General features: G+C 38.9%; 2 protein-coding genes across 2 annotated transcripts in view; one reads left to right on the forward strand and one right to left on the reverse strand.

Moving 5' to 3' along the window:
* cct6a (chaperonin containing TCP1, subunit 6A (zeta 1)) overlaps positions 1 to 17,874 on the forward strand; it is a 679,017-nt gene that overhangs the window by 157,023 nt on the left and 504,120 nt on the right. The gene's annotated exons all lie outside the window — the stretch shown is intronic.
* Positions 3,972 to 16,753, reverse strand: abhd11 (abhydrolase domain containing 11). Its single transcript, XM_028806843.2, has 6 exons — positions 16,536 to 16,753; positions 15,682 to 15,817; positions 13,643 to 13,816; positions 7,132 to 7,302; positions 4,729 to 4,910; positions 3,972 to 4,369 (listed from the first exon to the last, which is right to left on the reverse strand). Exons 1-6 carry the CDS (start codon positions 16,643 to 16,645, stop codon positions 4,231 to 4,233), a joined length of 912 nt encoding a protein of 303 aa, XP_028662676.2. The 5' UTR covers positions 16,646 to 16,753; the 3' UTR covers positions 3,972 to 4,230.

Genomic DNA, 17,874 nt, shown 5'->3' on the forward strand with positions numbered 1-17,874 from the left:
CTGGATTATAAATACAAGCAACCTTGGACGTATATCAGAAAAAAATACGACTTTGATGAGGCATACCTGACAACTAGTGACAGTCAGACATCTCTTTGTTTCAAACACTTTACTGTATTTTGTTCAGTTTATCTTAGATATCGCTAGTGTGTGCACTCTTTTTCAAAATTGCAATCACGGTCCTACTCAAACATTTCTATCATTATTCTGATCTGGTATTGAGTTAAATGAAATCACAAATGTTAAGGATTATATTAATAATGAAATAACTGCACTTAATGCCTAAATATTGCATTTTAGTGCATTCAGCAGTACATTATGCTAAAATATTCTCCAAGTACTCCTTACTTGCACTCCAGAAAATTGATGAATTAAACTTTTAAGCAAAAACCTACCTGGCAGGTTTCCTACTACTGCACAACGCTGTATTCATATCCGTGCCTTATTCGTTCATGTCAGGCGGCGTCACTTCACTGCACACACAGGGACTTTCATCCCTGCCTCAAATCTGATCCCATGACCACCTGAAAATAATGTAAAATCAGCTTACATTTCAATTTTCATTATATTTAAATCTGTAATGGACCAGTACTCAGTGCTGGCAGGACACGCTCTGGCACCCCGTGACCCAACACTGCATTAAGTGGCTCTGAAAATGTTATTTGGTTTTCTTAAATGAATAGAATGCAACAAACTTAAACATTTTAAGATACAGCTGGTGCCATCAGAAGATAAAGACAAAGCCTAAAAAAAAAAACAACATTTATGTTAGGTTGAATGCCCAGAGGGGGCTGGGTGGTCTTCTGGACTGGAACCCCTACAGATTTTTAATTTTTTGTGTGTCCACCCTGGCCATCTAACTGCCATTTAGAGGCTTAAAAAAACAATTCTATATTTAAGAATCCGACTTTGCTCATTTATGATATCTTATCTTATGTAAGCATGCATTATTTATTTATTTTGTATACTATTTACTCATCATTCTTATCTAATTTTAAATTTGTATTTCTTTTGACATCTTGTTAAGCACTTTGAGCTACATACTACGTATGAAAATGTGCTACAGAAATAAATTCTGTTCAGGATATAACAGAGAGCATACACAGTAAAAGTAATGACAATCAATTCTGAATTTATTAGAATATTAATTTATTCCTAGTTTAAAAGGACTTTGTGATGACTTGCATGTAACTTTGTACAGAAATCAGAAAGAGAAACAAAAAAGACCTTCTTAGCACTGGAAATAATTAAAGTAAATAATTTTGACCCCAGTAGCTGAATCCTCTTGCAGTTGAAGGTCTGCCGCAGTTACTAGGTACAATCCAGTTAGATGTTTTAAGATGATGTCATATTACGCAACTTCGAGTCACAGGGGACGTCAGACTTGCCAACTGCAGTTGCTGTTCTCGTTGGTGGACCATGGCTGAGAATCGCTGCCCATGTCACATTTACTAACCAAGTGCCCATCATTCAGCGCAGACGTGCTTGTCTCTTTTCATGATGTACAATAATGCACTGCCTGCAGAGGCTGGCGCTGTACCAAAAGTTAACAGGTATGGCAATCTCAGGCCTTTTTTTTTTTTTTTTTTAAAAAGTTTTCCCCATTCTGTCATGGCACTGAAAACAGGAGACATCAGACAGACGAGCATCCCTTCTGTTTGTCAGGTTCAAAACCCCCGTGCTCCTTATTCCTCATTGCTGCATCACACTGCAGTGAACTTCCGGATGCACAAAAAGTCCACCACTACGACTAAAGACAAAATCATACTCGTTTGATTTTATCAGAGTGAGCCGCTGGGTATGTCAGACTACATGACTGCCCGCCAGCTCCCTAGGTTTATGTAAACGAAGGCTGAAAATTTACCAGAAAAGCCACCTAATGTGACATGGTCTTCACACGTCCTTCTTTAACACTAGAATTACCAGAGTCTACGAAATAAACTCGTAGATCCGGCCCACCTTAAAACCGTTCTCACCTCTCTTTTGTCTTCTAAATGTGCCGATTAACACGAGCAGCAAGCAGCCAACTATTCCATCCCCCACCGCCGCAGAATGTTCACTAAGTTTTCCCAGCTCATGCCTTGTTTGATTATCTGGGAGTGACTGAAGTGCCAGAGTTTTAGAATGGAAATAATAGATCACTATTTGGAACACACGCATTTCATGTGTGTTCCTTTTCTACAGTAATCTGTGTAAACCCATTTTTAAAACAGAAACATTTTTCATATTTTAGTAGTAAATGACAAAAATGTAGGCATAAACCACACAGTGTATGAAGCCTGAAGTCCAAAGATCAAATAAACACTTTCACAAAAGGTTCAAGGATGATACAACAGCTTCCGTGGCGTAGCGGTAAGATTTACTGTCTTGTAATCAAGAGTCCCTGGTTCGATGCCCACTCACTCCTATATATGCCGTTTTCAGTAGTGAGCTGCTCTTTTTGTTAATATTATACAGTACACACATACATTTGGTTTGCGTCTGTAACACACGGTGTGCATTTATAGGACTTGTAAAAGTTACCGTTTTTTTTTACTTTTATTCTCTCTAAATCACAATCACGATACATACTGAGGGATCTGACGCTGTTATTTTTTATTTGAAACGGAATAACTGGAGATGTGAGTGGTGTTTTGAGACAATGGAGCTGGACATTCTCTCATCTGGAGGGATAAAAGCTGACACGCAAATGCTGGCGAATCTGCCTTCTTCGTATCTCACCGTCACTTGATTTTTTTTTATTCAGTTTTATTGAGTGTTCCTGCTCATGCTGAATTAGTGTGCACCTTATGGTGTATGATGTCAAAAAAACAAAAAAAACACAGACGTAGGTATATATGATATTTGGAATTATTCGTTTTATGAACTGTATAGTACATTTTGGAAAACTTTGTGGCACGGATGCAACATTATTCATATTATTCATATTCATTCGCATAACATCTTGCAGTTTGTAATCAGTGACTGCGTGTTTTTTTTTCCCCGATCTTGCCAGTCCCCACATGTTGCTGTATGCTGTTTCTTTTGTACTCCAGGACATGCAGAGGATAGAATAGTACAGAGCAGTAACTTCAGCGCTATATGCAATCATCAGATACAAATGTTAACTGTTCACACACATGCAAGGATAGTCTTTCCTACATTTACAACGTGTGTACCTGTTACAATGTACACGCTTCTCTCTATGCTGTGGTTCCTATTACACACCTGAAAGAAAGAGACAATATATGTGAAAACATCATCACACTAATGCAATATTATTTGAAAACGAACAGCGTCAGATCGGGTGTGGATTTATGTTGGCGCTATTACTGAAAGAAAAAAAGATTGACATGTGCGTTGATCCTGCAGCACTGAATAAGCTCACGCGCTCTAACATCCCCAGTATGTATCGTGATTTAGAGAGAATAAAAGTAAAAAAAAACGGTAACTTTTACAAGTCCTATAAATACACACCGTGTGTTACAGACATAAACCAAATGTATGTGTGTACTGTATAATATTAATAAAAAGTGCAGCTCACTACTGAAAACGGCAAATATAGGAGTGAGTGGGGATTGAACCGGTGACTCTTGATTACAAGTCAGCAAATCTTACTGCTACGCCACAGAAGCTGTTGTAGCACCCTTGAACCTTTTGTGAAAGTGTTTATTTGATCTTTGGACTTCAGGCTTCATACACTGTGTGGTTTATGCCTACGTTTTGTCATTTACTACTAAAATATGAAAAATGTTTCTGTTTTAAAAATGGGTTTACACAGATTACTGTAGAAAAGGAACACACATGAAATGCGTGTGTTCCAAATAGCGATCTATTATTTCCACTCTAAAACTCTGGCACTTCAGTCACTCCCAGATAATCAAACAAGGCATGAGCTGGGAAAACTTAGTGAACGTTCTACGGTGGTGGGGGATGGAATTGCCGGCTGCTTGCTGCTCGTGTTAATCGGCACATTTAGAAGACAAAAGAGAGCTGAGAATGGTTTTAAGGTGGGCCGGATCTACAAGTTTTTTCGTAGACTCTGGTAATTCTAGTGTTAAGCTGCTGGTTGAACATTTTAAATATGGCCATTCAGTTCAATTTCTGTGGAAAATGAAAATAAATTAAATACACAGCTGCATATGGACATTATGGACTCCTGTAGACTGTGCTTCAATTATCATTTTGTTTGGTGACCAAACCTTACAAAGGTTTACCTTCTTTTTTGCCTTGCACATCTTTAGTTAGACTTTATGGACTGCATAGGAATGTGCGTATAGAATTTATAAAGTCATGAGGCTTGTCAGCATGAACCCAATGACTGGCACCTTCGATATACTGGATATCAGAGTAAGGAAACAACTGCTGTATCTCTGGGAAATCTTCAGAGCTGTATGAAAAATACAAGAGGAGAGAATTCAGCTAAGAAAAAAAAAAACAGATGTACAAAGATGACATAAAAATACAGATGATGGGAGATATACTAAAGGCAGAATGGGTGTAATTATGGAAAAAGGCAAATGAGAATGAATTATTTTTAAGCGCCTTTCCCATTTATAGTGCATCCAGAAATATTAAGGTGCATCTGACTGGCTTTGCATGGTAAAATGAACAATAAAAAGTAATACACTATACTGAGTACATACTTAAAATACTGTTAAATATAAACACCAGAAAAGAAGAAGATTTAAACCTTGACAAATTTATCAGGCTTATTCAGAGAGTCACAAATGTCCTGGCTAGCCATACCAAATATAAGGTGAATTCCCTCCTCCTAGAAAGAGAGTTGGACCAGAATAGGATGTGTCAAATTCTGGGAATCCCAAGAGGTTGTCAAGATTTTTGGTGATGGCGTCCAAATTCACTCTCCAGATATAAAGTCCATTCTCTTCAATAAGATTAGTGAGGAGAAACTGCCTAACTGAATGGTCCTATGGAAGAAACAGAACACTCTAATGTATTAGTTAAGAATGCACACAAAAAAAACTCAAAAGAAAAACACAAGCCACCCAACATGGAGCTTTTCACATTTAATTTGGCTGCAGATATTTTATATGCTTTCAAAATACATAGTTAGGACTTAAAGGTCACCAACTGAATGTTTATGATCAATACTATCGCTAACAAATCTTGTGTACACACCAAACATCCATCCATCCATTCCTTAACTCCACTTTTGTATGCCATCAGTCATAAGATATAGTTGTGCTTGACAGTTTGTGAACCCTTTAGAATTTTCTGTATTTCTGCATAAATATGACCTAAAACATTATCAGATTTTCACTCAAGTCCTAAAAATAGATAAAGAGAAACCAGTTAAACAAATGAGACAAAAATATTATACTTGGTCATTTATTTATTGAGGAAAATGATGGAATATTACATACTTGTGAGTGGCAAAAGTATGTGAACCTCTAGGATTAGCAGTTAGTTTGAAGGTGAAATTAGTCAGGTGTTTTCAATCAATGGGATGACAATCGGGTGTGAGTGGGCACCCTGTGTTATTTAAAGAACAGGGATCTATCAAAGTCTGCTCTTCGCAACACATGTTTGTGGAGGTGTATCATGGCATGAACACAGGAGATTTCTGAGGACCTCAGAAAAACAGTTGTTGATGCTCATCAGGCTGGAAAAGGTTACAAAACCATCTCTAAAGAGTTTGGACTCCACCAATCCACAGTCAGACAGATTTTGTACAAATGGAGGAAATTCAAGACCATTGTTAACCTCCCCAGGAGTGGTCGACCAACAAAGATCACTCTAAGAGCAAGGCGTGTAATAGTCGGCGAGGTCACAAAGGACCCCAGGGTAACTTCTAAGCAACTGAAGGCATCTCTCACATTGGCTAATGTTCATGTTCATGAGTCCACCATCAGGAGAACACTGAACAACAATGGTGTGCATGGCAGGGTTGCAAGGAAAAAGCCACTGCTCTCCAAAAAAAAACATTGCTGCTTGTCTGCAGTTTGCTAAAGATCACGTGGACAAACCAGAAGGCTATTGGAAGAATGTTTTGTGGACGGATGACACCAAAATACAAATTTTTGGTTTAAATGAAAAGCGTTATGTTTGGAGAAAGGAAAACACTGCATTCCAGCATAAGAACCTTATCCCATCTGTGAAACATAGTAGTATCATGGTTTGGGCCTGTTTTGCTGCATCTGGGCCAGGACGGCTTACCTTCATTGATGGAACAATGAATTCTGAATTATATCAGAGAATTCTAAAGGAAAATGTCAGGACATCTGTCCATGAACTGAATCTCAAGAGAAGGTGGGTCATGCAGCAAGACAACAACCCTAAGCACACAAGTCGTTCTATCAAAGAATGGCTAAAGAAGAATAAAGTTAATGTTTTGGAATGGCCAAGTCAAAGTCCTGACCTTAATCCAGTCGAAATGCTGTGGAAGGACCTGAAGTGAACAGTTAATGTGAGGAAACCCACCAACATCCCAGAGCTGAAGCTGTTCTGTACGGAGGAATGGGCTTAAATTCCTCCAAGCCGGTGTGCAGGACTGATCAACAGTTACTGGAAACGTTTAGTTGCAGTTATTGCTGCAAAGGGGGGGGTCACACCAGATACTGAAAGCAAAGATTCACATACTTTTGCCACTCACAAATATGAAATATTTGATCATTTCCCTAAATAAATAAATGACCAAGTATAATATTTTTGTCTCATTTGTTTAACTGGTTTCTCTTTATCTACTTTTAGGACTTCAGTGAAAATCTGATGATGTTTTAGGTCATATTTATGCAGAAATATAGAAAATTCTAAAGGGTTCACAAACTTTCAAGCACAACTGTAAGAGCCTACCCTGAATGAGATACAACTCCACAACTGGAAACACTCATGAACAAAGCCACACTCATACTTGACCAATCAGGAGGCACCAATGAATCACACACATGACTTTGGATGAAGCAAGTGTACCTCACATGGGTACTAGGAGGCCATGGGCTGGCACTTAAGAAACAGAAAAGAGACTAGAATAAAATTAAATTTAAAAAGAATCATTGGAAAAAGGGAATTTGCCTCCTTCAAGACACTTGTTTTTTTTTTTTTAACCAGCTGCCTTTCCTAATGTTTTAATGTAGCTGGCACTTGAGTAACTGAACATCATGAATTTTAAATAAGTCATCTAATACAAACCTTCACAAAAGACTTTAGTTGGTCCTCTGCCTGCCTCTTGGCTGTCGACCGAGGGATGTTACTGTCCGTCTTCACTGCTTTCATGGCAGTAATGTAGGTAGGAAAATTGGTCTGGGTGAATGTTTTGCTGGGACTAATATCCACTACTACCAGCCTCTCCACCAAATCTGGCTGTAAGAAACAGAGTTGTTTGACATGCTATTTAAGTATATATGTAAGACCAGGGGTCCTCAATCACGGTCCTGGAGGGCCACAGTGGCTGCAGGTTTTCCTTCCACCTAATTTCCTAATTAGAAGACAGTCCTTGCTGACAATGAAACTCGGGACTTAAATATTTGGCTTGTTAGTGCTTTCATTCTTCTAAGTGAAATTCCAATTGCACTGTTGAGTTTCCTTCTCTGAGAACATTAGCCATGTGTTTTGTGGACCAAAACAGATTTAAACTTAATACTCCTTCCAATTTCCCTTTCATTTTTTTTTTTTAAACAGTGATTCTTCATGGTGCACATGCACAGGTGTAAAAGGAAGCATATTAGCTGGAGAGCTGCTGGTTTATTGGTTATCTGCATTTCATTATGAAACAATGTCTGGTTAAAAAAACAGGCAACAATTAAAACTTAAATGCAGCTGCTAAAAACTAAAATAGGCAATTAAAGGTTCAGAATTGTGACAGGTAAGATAACTAAAATTAAGCCCAATTACTTTAGTAGTAAATAAATGGAATTTTAATTAAAAAATTGTTTGAAGTGAAAACCTGCAGCCACTGTGGACCTCCAGGACTGTAATTGAGGACCTCTGATCTACAATTTAACTAACATTTTACTCTGATTAATGAAAGTGCTAACAAATCATATAGTTAAATCCCAAGTTTTATTATCAGCAAGGACTGAGTTCTAATTATGAGAGAGAGAGAAAATGGCTATAAAGTGCTTATGAAAATATTTCCCCCTTGGAAGTTTTCACATTTTATCGTTATATAACATTGTGTTACAGTGGATTTTATATCTCTGTGAAGTGGTCTACATTAATTACAAATAAGCGATGTATTAGTTTATGTTTTATAAGAATTCACCATCTTTAGCATGAGCCACCAACATCATGAGTGGTGCAACCAATTGGTTTTAGAAGTCATATGATTAGTTCAATGGACACCACCTGTGTGGGGGTTTCAGTTGATTGCACTATAAATGCACCTTATCTGGAAAATCTCACTTGTGATAAGTCAATATGGTGGCCTAACCTACAAAATGAAGACAAAGCAGCACTGTGAAAAGGTGAGTGAATAGCACAGGTCAGGGGATGGAGACAAAAAAAATATCCAAGTCACTGACTATCCCCTGGAGTCCAGTGAAATTAATCATTAAGAAATGGAGAGAGTGTGGCACAGCCGTACATCTAGCTAAAGCAGGCCGTGAACAAAAACTGAGCGATTGTGAGGGAGGCCACAGAAAACCTGTTAAGACCTCTGAAGGAGTTACAAGTTACGGTATTAAGATTGGAGAGACTTTATTGACAACAAGTGTTGCCCAGAGTGCTTCATCGGTTGCAGTTATACGGGTGAGTGACAAAAGAGAAGGCCAAATACTTGACGTCTTGGCTAGAAATTGCCAGAGTGCACGTTAGACTGGAAAAAGTCTGCTGGAAAAACAGCTTTTTTCAACAAAATTGAGCTTGTTGGCTATCGGACCAAAGGTCACATTACACTGCACATTATCAAAAACGCACCATTCCCACCGTGAAGTATGGTTGTCATAACATAAGGCTGTGAAGATGCTTCTCTGAAGCAGGCCCTGTAAATGTTGCAAGGGAAAATGAATGCAGCAAAATACAGGGAAATCCTACAGGAAAACATGATGCAGTCCGCAAGAAAACTGCATCTTGAGAGAAGATTTGTTTTCCAGCAAGACAACAACCCCAAGAATAATGCACAAACTACACAGTAATGACATTACACACCTGTGGTCTCCAGCCCCAACTTCCTGGACTGCACGTCCCTGCTGATTAAGTGAGGAGAGAGCTGAGAAAACTCTGCAAAAACAAGGCTTCAGGGCCGGATGGAATCAGTCCCAGGGCACTGAAAACGTGCCAGCCAGCTCTGCGGGGTCCTTCAGCACCTGTTCTGCCTTTCCCTGAATTTGCAGAAGGTTCCCTTGCTGTGGAAAACATCCTGTGTGGTTCCAGTGCCAAAGAAAGGACATTCCAGTGATCCCAAGGACTTCAGACCAGTGGCTCTTACTTCACACATCATGAAGACCTTTGAAAGGCTGATCCTAAAACAGCTATGACCCATATTTTCAGAACATCTGTATCTTCTGCAGCTTACCCATCAGACACATATAGGTATGGAGAATGCTCTCATCGACGTGCGCCAGTAAGCCTACTCTCACTTGGACAAAGCCTGTACCACAGTGAGGATCATGTTGTTTGGCTTTTCCAGTGCTTTTAACACCATTATGCCTCTTTGACTGGGTGAAAAGCTCAAGGCTTTAAATCTTGATGCCCCCACAATCTCCTGGATCATGGACTACCTGACCAACAAACAGCAGTTTGTGGGGCTGAGGGACTGTGTATTAGGAATAGTGATGTGTAATACTGGAGCACCTCAGAGAACTGTCCCATCTCCCTTCCTGTTCACCCTCTACACAACAGACTTCCAGCACAATATCAGTGCTTGCCATCTACAGAAGTTTTCAGATTACTTGTCCATCAATAGGCTGCAATAATAATGGAGATGAGTCAGAGTACAGGAAAGTTGTGGAGGACTTTGTCAACAACTTGCAGCTCAATATCAAGACAAAAGAGCTGGTGGTGGACTTTCTACATGCCAAGAAGCCTCTGAGACCAGTCACCATTCAGGGGGAAGGATGTGAAGGTGGTGTAGAGCTACAGGTACCTGGGGGTTCACATAAATGAAAAACTGGACATTTTTGACAACATAGTGGCAGTGTACAAGCAGTGCCAGAGCAGACTGCACTTGCTAAGAAGACTCAGGTTTTTCTGATGAATGCAACAAGCTGCTGAAAATGTTCTACCAGTCCATAGTAGCCTGTGTGGTATTCTATGCTGTAGTCTCCTGGGCAAGCAACCAGAGTACAAAAGCACAATGGGTAAATAAACATATCAAGAAAGCCTGCTCCATCACAGGGCAAACCCTGGACACACTGGAAGCTGTCATAGAAAAGAGGATGATGGCAAAATTAGATGCATTATGAAAAATCCCCTCCATCCCCTCTAGGAGGCACTCTCTTGGAGCACTTTTAGCTACAGGCTTATTCAATCATGGTGTGCGGAGAAAGCACCTCTTGGGGTCTTTTCTGCCCACTGCTATCAGGCATTTCAATGCTCCCTCCCAATGTACCCATTAAGTTCTTTTTGAAATATTTGCACAACCTCCTTTAATTTAATTATTGATTAATTGGCTGCAATATTTGTCCTACGAGTCTTTATCCCTGTTTTTTGTATTTCTGCAGCTGTATGCATGACTGTCCCCATGGGATTAATAAAGTATAACAATGTTAATGTCTTAAATTGGCTTAACCTAATTGAACATTTCTGCCTAGACAGGAACAAGTCTGTTCACTCCCAAATCCCCATACAACATCAGAGAACCCGAGCAGTTTTGCATGTAAGAATGGAGAAAAACTGTAGAGCTCAGATGTGTGAAGCTGACAGAGACCTGTGCACACCGACTAATGGCTGTCAGAGCTAGCAAAGGTGCATCTACCAAGTACTGACTTGAAGGGGGTAATAATTGTATGCAATCAATTGTTTTGGGCTTCATATGTGTAAGTAATTTAGATGACTTTGCAGAGATCTGTTTTCACTTTGACATTAGAATTGTTTACTTTTTCATGGCAAAACATGTTGTGGGACAAAATGAAGATAAAGATCAATGTCATAAATGCCAAATTAAATCCACTGTAATACAATTTTGTATAATAATAAGATTTAAAAAAAACAAAAACTTGAGGGTGAATAATTTTTATAGGCACCGTACAGCAATATAGACAGGTATATTATGCCCTTCTTATCTGTCTATAAATAAATCTTTATTTGTCCCAAATGAAAATTTTATAGAAACTCAGTCAAACACATGCAAGAATTACAAAAAAAATAAGAAAAATGGCGACTGTGTTCACATTTCCTAATGTTTTAATTTTTGTTTCAAAACTCCTAGAGTTACCCACCATTGGCTCCCTTGAAAAAGTCAAAAGGTCAAATGTACTTACAAATTATATTACCAAACATAATTCCTTTTAAACTTGTAGAACTTACTACATTAACTTCTTCTATTATTGAAAAGGTTCTGTGTATACAATATTCTTTGTTTTCTTTCTGGTGCAAAGAATCCTAAGTTGAAAGAAATAACTCTGGAGACAATAGGACTTAAGGCCAGGACAAAAATAGTGAGGAAGAAGCTAAGCTTGATTAAAAAAAAGAATTGTAAATGTAATGAGCACTTTTAACGGATTAAAAGCACATGTTCTAACCATCACAAGCTCCTTAGCGATTTAAGGTGTTAGACTTCCATTGCAGTATTAGTCACTCTGACCCAGAACCACCCCACAGCCCCCTCTGGTGGCATACAGCTAAAAGTTACATGTCAAAACCTGATTTATGGTGAGAAGTACCTGTGTGCCAAATTACAAGTCTGTGGGTTTAAAAAAAAAAAAAAAAAAAAAAAAAAAAAAAACACTTCATAAAGAACCAACACCCAAATAAATTGCATTTTATAGACAAACAGATTACATGTTCACCCAATGATGTAAAAAATACATTCTGTCAAACGCCTGTCCCAACTCATCTAAGAGAGAGAGAGAGAGTCCTTAACCAAGTAAACTACAGGTGCTGGTCATAAAATTAGAATATCATGACAAAGTTGATTTATTTCAGTAATTCCATTCAAAAAGTGAAACTTGTATATTAGATTCATTCATTACACACAGACTGATGTATTTCAAATGTTTATTTCTTTTAATGTTGATGATTATAACTGACAACTAATGAAAGTCCCAAATTCAGTATCTCGGAAAATTAGAATATCAATTAAGACCAATGCAAAAAAAGGATTTTTAGAAATGTTGGCCAACTGAAAGGTATGAACATGAAAAGTATGAGCATGTACAGCACTCAATATTTAGTTGGGGCTCCTTTGGCCTGGATTACTGCAGCAATGCGGCGTGGCATGGAGTCGATCAGTCTGTGGCACTGCTCGGGTGTTGTGAGAGCCCATATTGCTCTGATAGTGGCCTTCAGCTCTTCTGAATTGTTGGGTCTGGCGTATTGCATCTTCCTTTTCACAATACCCCATAGATTTTCTATGGGGTTAAGGTCAGGCGAGTTTGCTGGCCAATCAAGAACAGGGATACCATGGTCCTTAAACCAGCTACTGGTAGCTTTGGCACTGTGTGCAGGTGCCAGGTCCTGTTGGAAAATGAAATCTGCATCTCCATAAAGTTCGTCAGCAGCAGGAAGCATGAAGTGCTCTAAAGCTTCCTGGTAGACGGCTGCGTTGACCTTGGACCTCGGAAAACACAATGGACCAACACTTGCAGATGACATGGCACCCCAAACCATCACTGACTGTGGAAACTTTACACTGGACCTCACGCAACGTGGATTCTGTGCCTCTCCTCTCTTCCTCCAGACTCTGGGACCTTGATTTCCAAAGGAAATGCAAAATTTACTTTCATCAGAGAATATAACTTTGGCCCACTCAGCAGCAGTCCAGTCCTTTTTGTCTTTAGCCCAGGCGAGACGCTTCTGACGCTGTCTCTTGTTCAAGAGTGGCTTGACACAAGGAATGCGACAGCTGAAACCCATGTCTAGCATACGTCTGTGCGTGGTGGTTCTTTCCAGCTGCAGTCCACTCTTTGTGAATCTCCCCCACATTTTTGATTGGGTTTTGTTTCATAATCCTCTCCAGGGTGTGGTTATCCCTATTGCTTGTACACTTTTTTCTACCACATCTTGTCCTTCCCTTCGCCTCTCTATTAATGTGCTTGGACACAGAGCTCTGTGAACAGCCAGCCTCTTTAGCAATGACCTTTTGTGTCTTGCCCTCCTTGTGCAAGGTGTCAATGGTCGTCTTTTGGACAACTGTCAAGTCAGCAGTCTTCCCCATGATTGTGTAGCCTACAGAACTAGACTGAGAGACCATTTAAAGGCTTTTGCAGGTGTTTTGAGTTAATCAGATGATTAGAGTGTGGCACCAGGTGTCTTCAATATTGAACCTTTTCACAATATTCTAATTTTCCGAGATACTGAATTTGGGACTTTCATTAGTTGTCAGTTATAATCATCAACATTAAAAGAAATAAACATTTGATTAAACATCAGTCTGTGTGTAATGAATGAATCTAATATACAAGTTTCACTTTTTGAATGGAATTACTGAAATAAATCAACTTTGTCATGATATTCTAATTTTATGACCAGCAAATGTATAGTTCTTGGGATCTGTGATCACTGAAGACAGACAATATATAAAATAAACATTTTTTTTTGTTACCTGGAGCAATGCAGTTGTCATGGCCACCTTGCCACCCATACTGTGTCCAATGAGAACGCACTTCTGTATGTGCAGCTGACTCATCAGTTTTTGAAGATCACTGCACATGGCTTCATAAGTCATGACAGAACTGTGTGCACTGTTACCATGATTACGAGCATCAATTGTCAGCACCTGCCTGGACAAGTAAATATTAGCATCCAAAAATAGAAGTTTTTATTAAAAAATATATATATATGGGTAAAAATGATGTACATGGAGTATGCCATAACCTTATTTTAAATAATTTACACACACCAATGGCAACTTGTTATCAGCTTCCACAATGCAAGTAATTACATGAATTACAGATTATATTATTGATGTTTAATGAGTGGAACTGATTAACAATACTTTGAATTCTGGAAAACTGTAAACCAACACTGTTACTTCTCAAAGAGCCTGCATTAGTGAATGTCTCTTGGAGACCAAAAAAAGTCTTCTTGATAGTATTGGAACTGGCATCATTACCTAAAGAAGACTATCAATTTTGGAGAATGAACTTTTATTCATCAATTTTCAAATCCATTTATTTTAGTGTACAAGGCAGGGAGCACCCTGAAGAGGGCACTACTTTCTCAGACTGGATCCAAAGTTTGTTCAGCTCAAATGCGTAAATACCTTCATCAGGTGACAAATTTGAAAAAAAGTGAAACACGCATGTACACGCCGTTAGTGAAAACCACTCTTAAATACATGTCAGACATGCACTTGTTCACTGTATGCCTTGGAGGAAGTAATACTGATAAGCATTTTGTATTAGTTACTTCAATCTATGGAAAATGATCTCAACATATAGCTGACGTGATGGGAAAATCATCAATGGACTTATGTGGCCAGATGAGCCGTTATTCTGTCTTGTTGGATTTACAGTCTGACAGAATTATGAAATAACTGTCTCATTTTGTACATTAATTTTTATGTTTTGATTAGTGCAGTCCTAGGGCACCACTGTGACTGTGGGTTTTTTTACTCCAACCAGTTTCACAATCCGCGCGTCATTCTTTCTTTTAATCGATGTCATTGTTTAGTAAGCTGTCCTTTTCCATTTTATTATCCTAACAAATTCTGAAATATTTGTATTTAAGCCAAGTGCATATGTTTCCTTTGGCATTTTCGCTTTGATTCACTCTTTTCTATAGATTTTTGCACCCTTAATTATATCTAAATGTTGACAACACTAAATGATAAGGAAAACAACTACTTCAGTGACATACTCACTTGTCTGCTCACTTTTACGAAACAGTTCTTAGTGAGGAGGGGTGAAAAATGGCAGTGAAGTTAAGTTCCCCATTTAACATTCATTGTTGTGTGAATCTGTGCCTGCACGGCTCATTGTGTTAAACGAAGGCGCCTACAACTGAGTCACAGCTCCAAAAAGAAACCGCTTTAGTACAAATATGTTTATTTCATTAAATGAACTTTCCCAGGACGCACCCACCCTCCATGATATTTCATCCCTCCAAGTATCGGAGGGAACAGAAAGTGATTGCCATTCTTGGATTTGCGATTCTTTTGAGAATCGCGGGCTTGCTGGTAAAAGTAAAAATGAAACTGGTTGAAATAAAAACCTGCAGTCATTTAGGTCCCCGAGGGTTGAAGTTGAAAAATTAAGGCTTTGTCTGAAGTCTTGGAGGGTCTCCTTCCTGCTCTTTGGGATGTTTTGGTTGCTTTTTTGTGAAAGTTGTGGGCCAGTCTATCAGATGTCACTATATATTACAAGGTTTTACAAATGTGTTAAAAATTATAAATTGAGCTTGCTAATACATGCATGATTTTCTGATGCTTCCCTGGGAAACAGTAGACACAGCTTTACAGGGATTATGTTACAACTGCTCTCTAACCTACTTTCATGGTACTCATTTTCTGTGGTACCCCTTTTTATTGAATGCAACACATTAATTAACCTAGACTGCAACTTTGTAACAAATTGGGACTGCAAAAATCCTACCAATATTGACACAGAAGATCAGCAGTCTAAAATGCCTGTTTGGACGCACCTTTCGACCAGTTTGCTGCACCAGCTTCTTCCCTATAGACTGGAAATTGGATTTGCAGCCAAACAAGCCATGTAAGAAAACCAGGGGGGTTCCTGTACTCCTGCCATCAAACACATCATATGAGAGGCTCACAGGGCTGAAAGGGAAAAACGAAGGCTTCATTAAAGAATCAAGAAAAATCCAAAACTCTCTTTAAGAATATTAAAAGATGACGAAGCCATTCCTAAGGTACAAGTGGATAACAGGATGTTCACTGTTACGACAAGCCTAGGCTGATAATAATAAACTGAAAAAAACCGCGATGCCCTTAACTAGGGCGACCATATTTTATTGTCACGGTTCCAGAAGGGGACACAACTTCTCAATCCAGGGAGTGTGCTAAAACTGAAGTTCTCCACAGAGTATCGTGCGCCTTGTAAAAACGCACATGACATCGAAGTCCCAGTTCCTCCTTCGAGTTTCGGCGGTCTATAAACGGTACAAGTGGTATGTTTTATTCAATTTCTGCATGCATACAAACAGGGCTCGGTCACCCTACTTTAACCCCAAATGATAACTAAGAATTTTCATTTCGCAATGCAACGTGCAAAGAAAAAATGTGTTTCTAAATTTTGCCAATTCTGCAACTGTGTTTTCAGATACCAGCGTTAGTTAAACAAATGTCATGTAAATTGTTTGAGACAAGGACAATGTTGTCACGCAAACTGTCCGAAAAACAGCGCTTGACATAAACCATAAGGTATACTACAAGCTACAACGATTCGGCAACTACCAAATACGTAGATAATATATACAGTTTCTAAATGAGTACAAATACTCAAGATTATTCACAGTAATAAGTTAGCAATGACCACCTGGCTCCAGTCGTGTGCCTGCGGATCCCAATCTCTGAGACAGGAAATAACTTGTATGGAGTTCTTCTGAGGGGCAGCCAACGACAGCCATACCAAAAGGCCAGTCGCATAATGTCTACAGTAAAAAAAGAACTTTTTAATTATGTTCACGAAAAACAAACGTTGCCAGTCATTGCAAAATGCACTTCATCCAAAGACAAGTCGCGGGGTGATGACGTCACTAACACGCTGCGCGACACATAGGCTGGGCCTGACAGCGAGTGTTCAGACGCCTCTCGATCCTATTGGACAACCGCGTGAAAGTCAGCGCCAGCAAAACAAACCAGTCTGCGAGAGCAGCTAGGGATAAGCTGGCAACTGGTCAGGGTTTACGAAGAAAAAATATTTTAAAATCTAGATGGAAAACGATGGTGCAAGTAGTAAACAGAGGGCACATTTTAAAAATCTCAGGTAAAAGACATGGCATGCATGTTCAAAATGAAGAATTTAAAACAAATGTACAGCCCAATTTACAGCCGCACACATTTACAGCCTTGGTTACAGCGTAAAATGTATTTTTTTCTGAGGGGATAGGTAACATTTACTAGACGTGATTTGCATCAATGTAAATGTCTTGATTTTAGTTAAATCTATGAACAACTCCACTGGTCACAAATGAGTATTATAACTTAGGAACAGTTTCATTAATTGTTATTTAGAAATTAACAATGACACTATATTTAAAATAGCTGTGTTAACTAGTTGTAATTCCAGCAATAGTAATTTACGCCTTATCAATTTATCACAAAACTCCAGCGCCATTGGTTTAGACTTCGAATCATGACCCGTTGTTTGGAGACGTCAAGTCTTCTGTAGCCCAAAGGCATTACATTTTCGTAAGTGTCGGTGTGTGCGCGACAATAAACTGGGGTCCCAGAGAGGGCTGGTCCTGCCTTGCGCGTGAAGCTGTGGCGACATACTCAGTTTTAGATGGAGCGGACTCAGAAGGCGATATTTATAAGCAAAAGTGTAGTTTTGTAATTACAGTACCTTGTGTGTTTTGTCATTGGGTGCTGAGAAGGGGATATCAGTTTACCACTAGAGAGCGCCAGCGTTGCATTACACACTCTTTCAGGTAGCATCATCAGAATCACATTTATGTGCGCATACAAGAAATTTGGCTCTTTTTATGACTCTCCAAGTGGTTACATGATAGACATACACACATACTGATCGGTAAATACCTGAGATGAATACTTAAGACATATAATGTAAACAAATGCATGCATAATGCAAGGCAGTGCAAGAAATACTGATATAAATACTGAATTACGTATTAGCAATATACTAAGAATATTGC

The sequence above is a fragment of the Erpetoichthys calabaricus genome, chromosome 8, assembly GCF_900747795.2.
Source record: "Erpetoichthys calabaricus chromosome 8, fErpCal1.3, whole genome shotgun sequence".
NCBI lineage: Eukaryota > Metazoa > Chordata > Cladistia > Polypteriformes > Polypteridae > Erpetoichthys > Erpetoichthys calabaricus.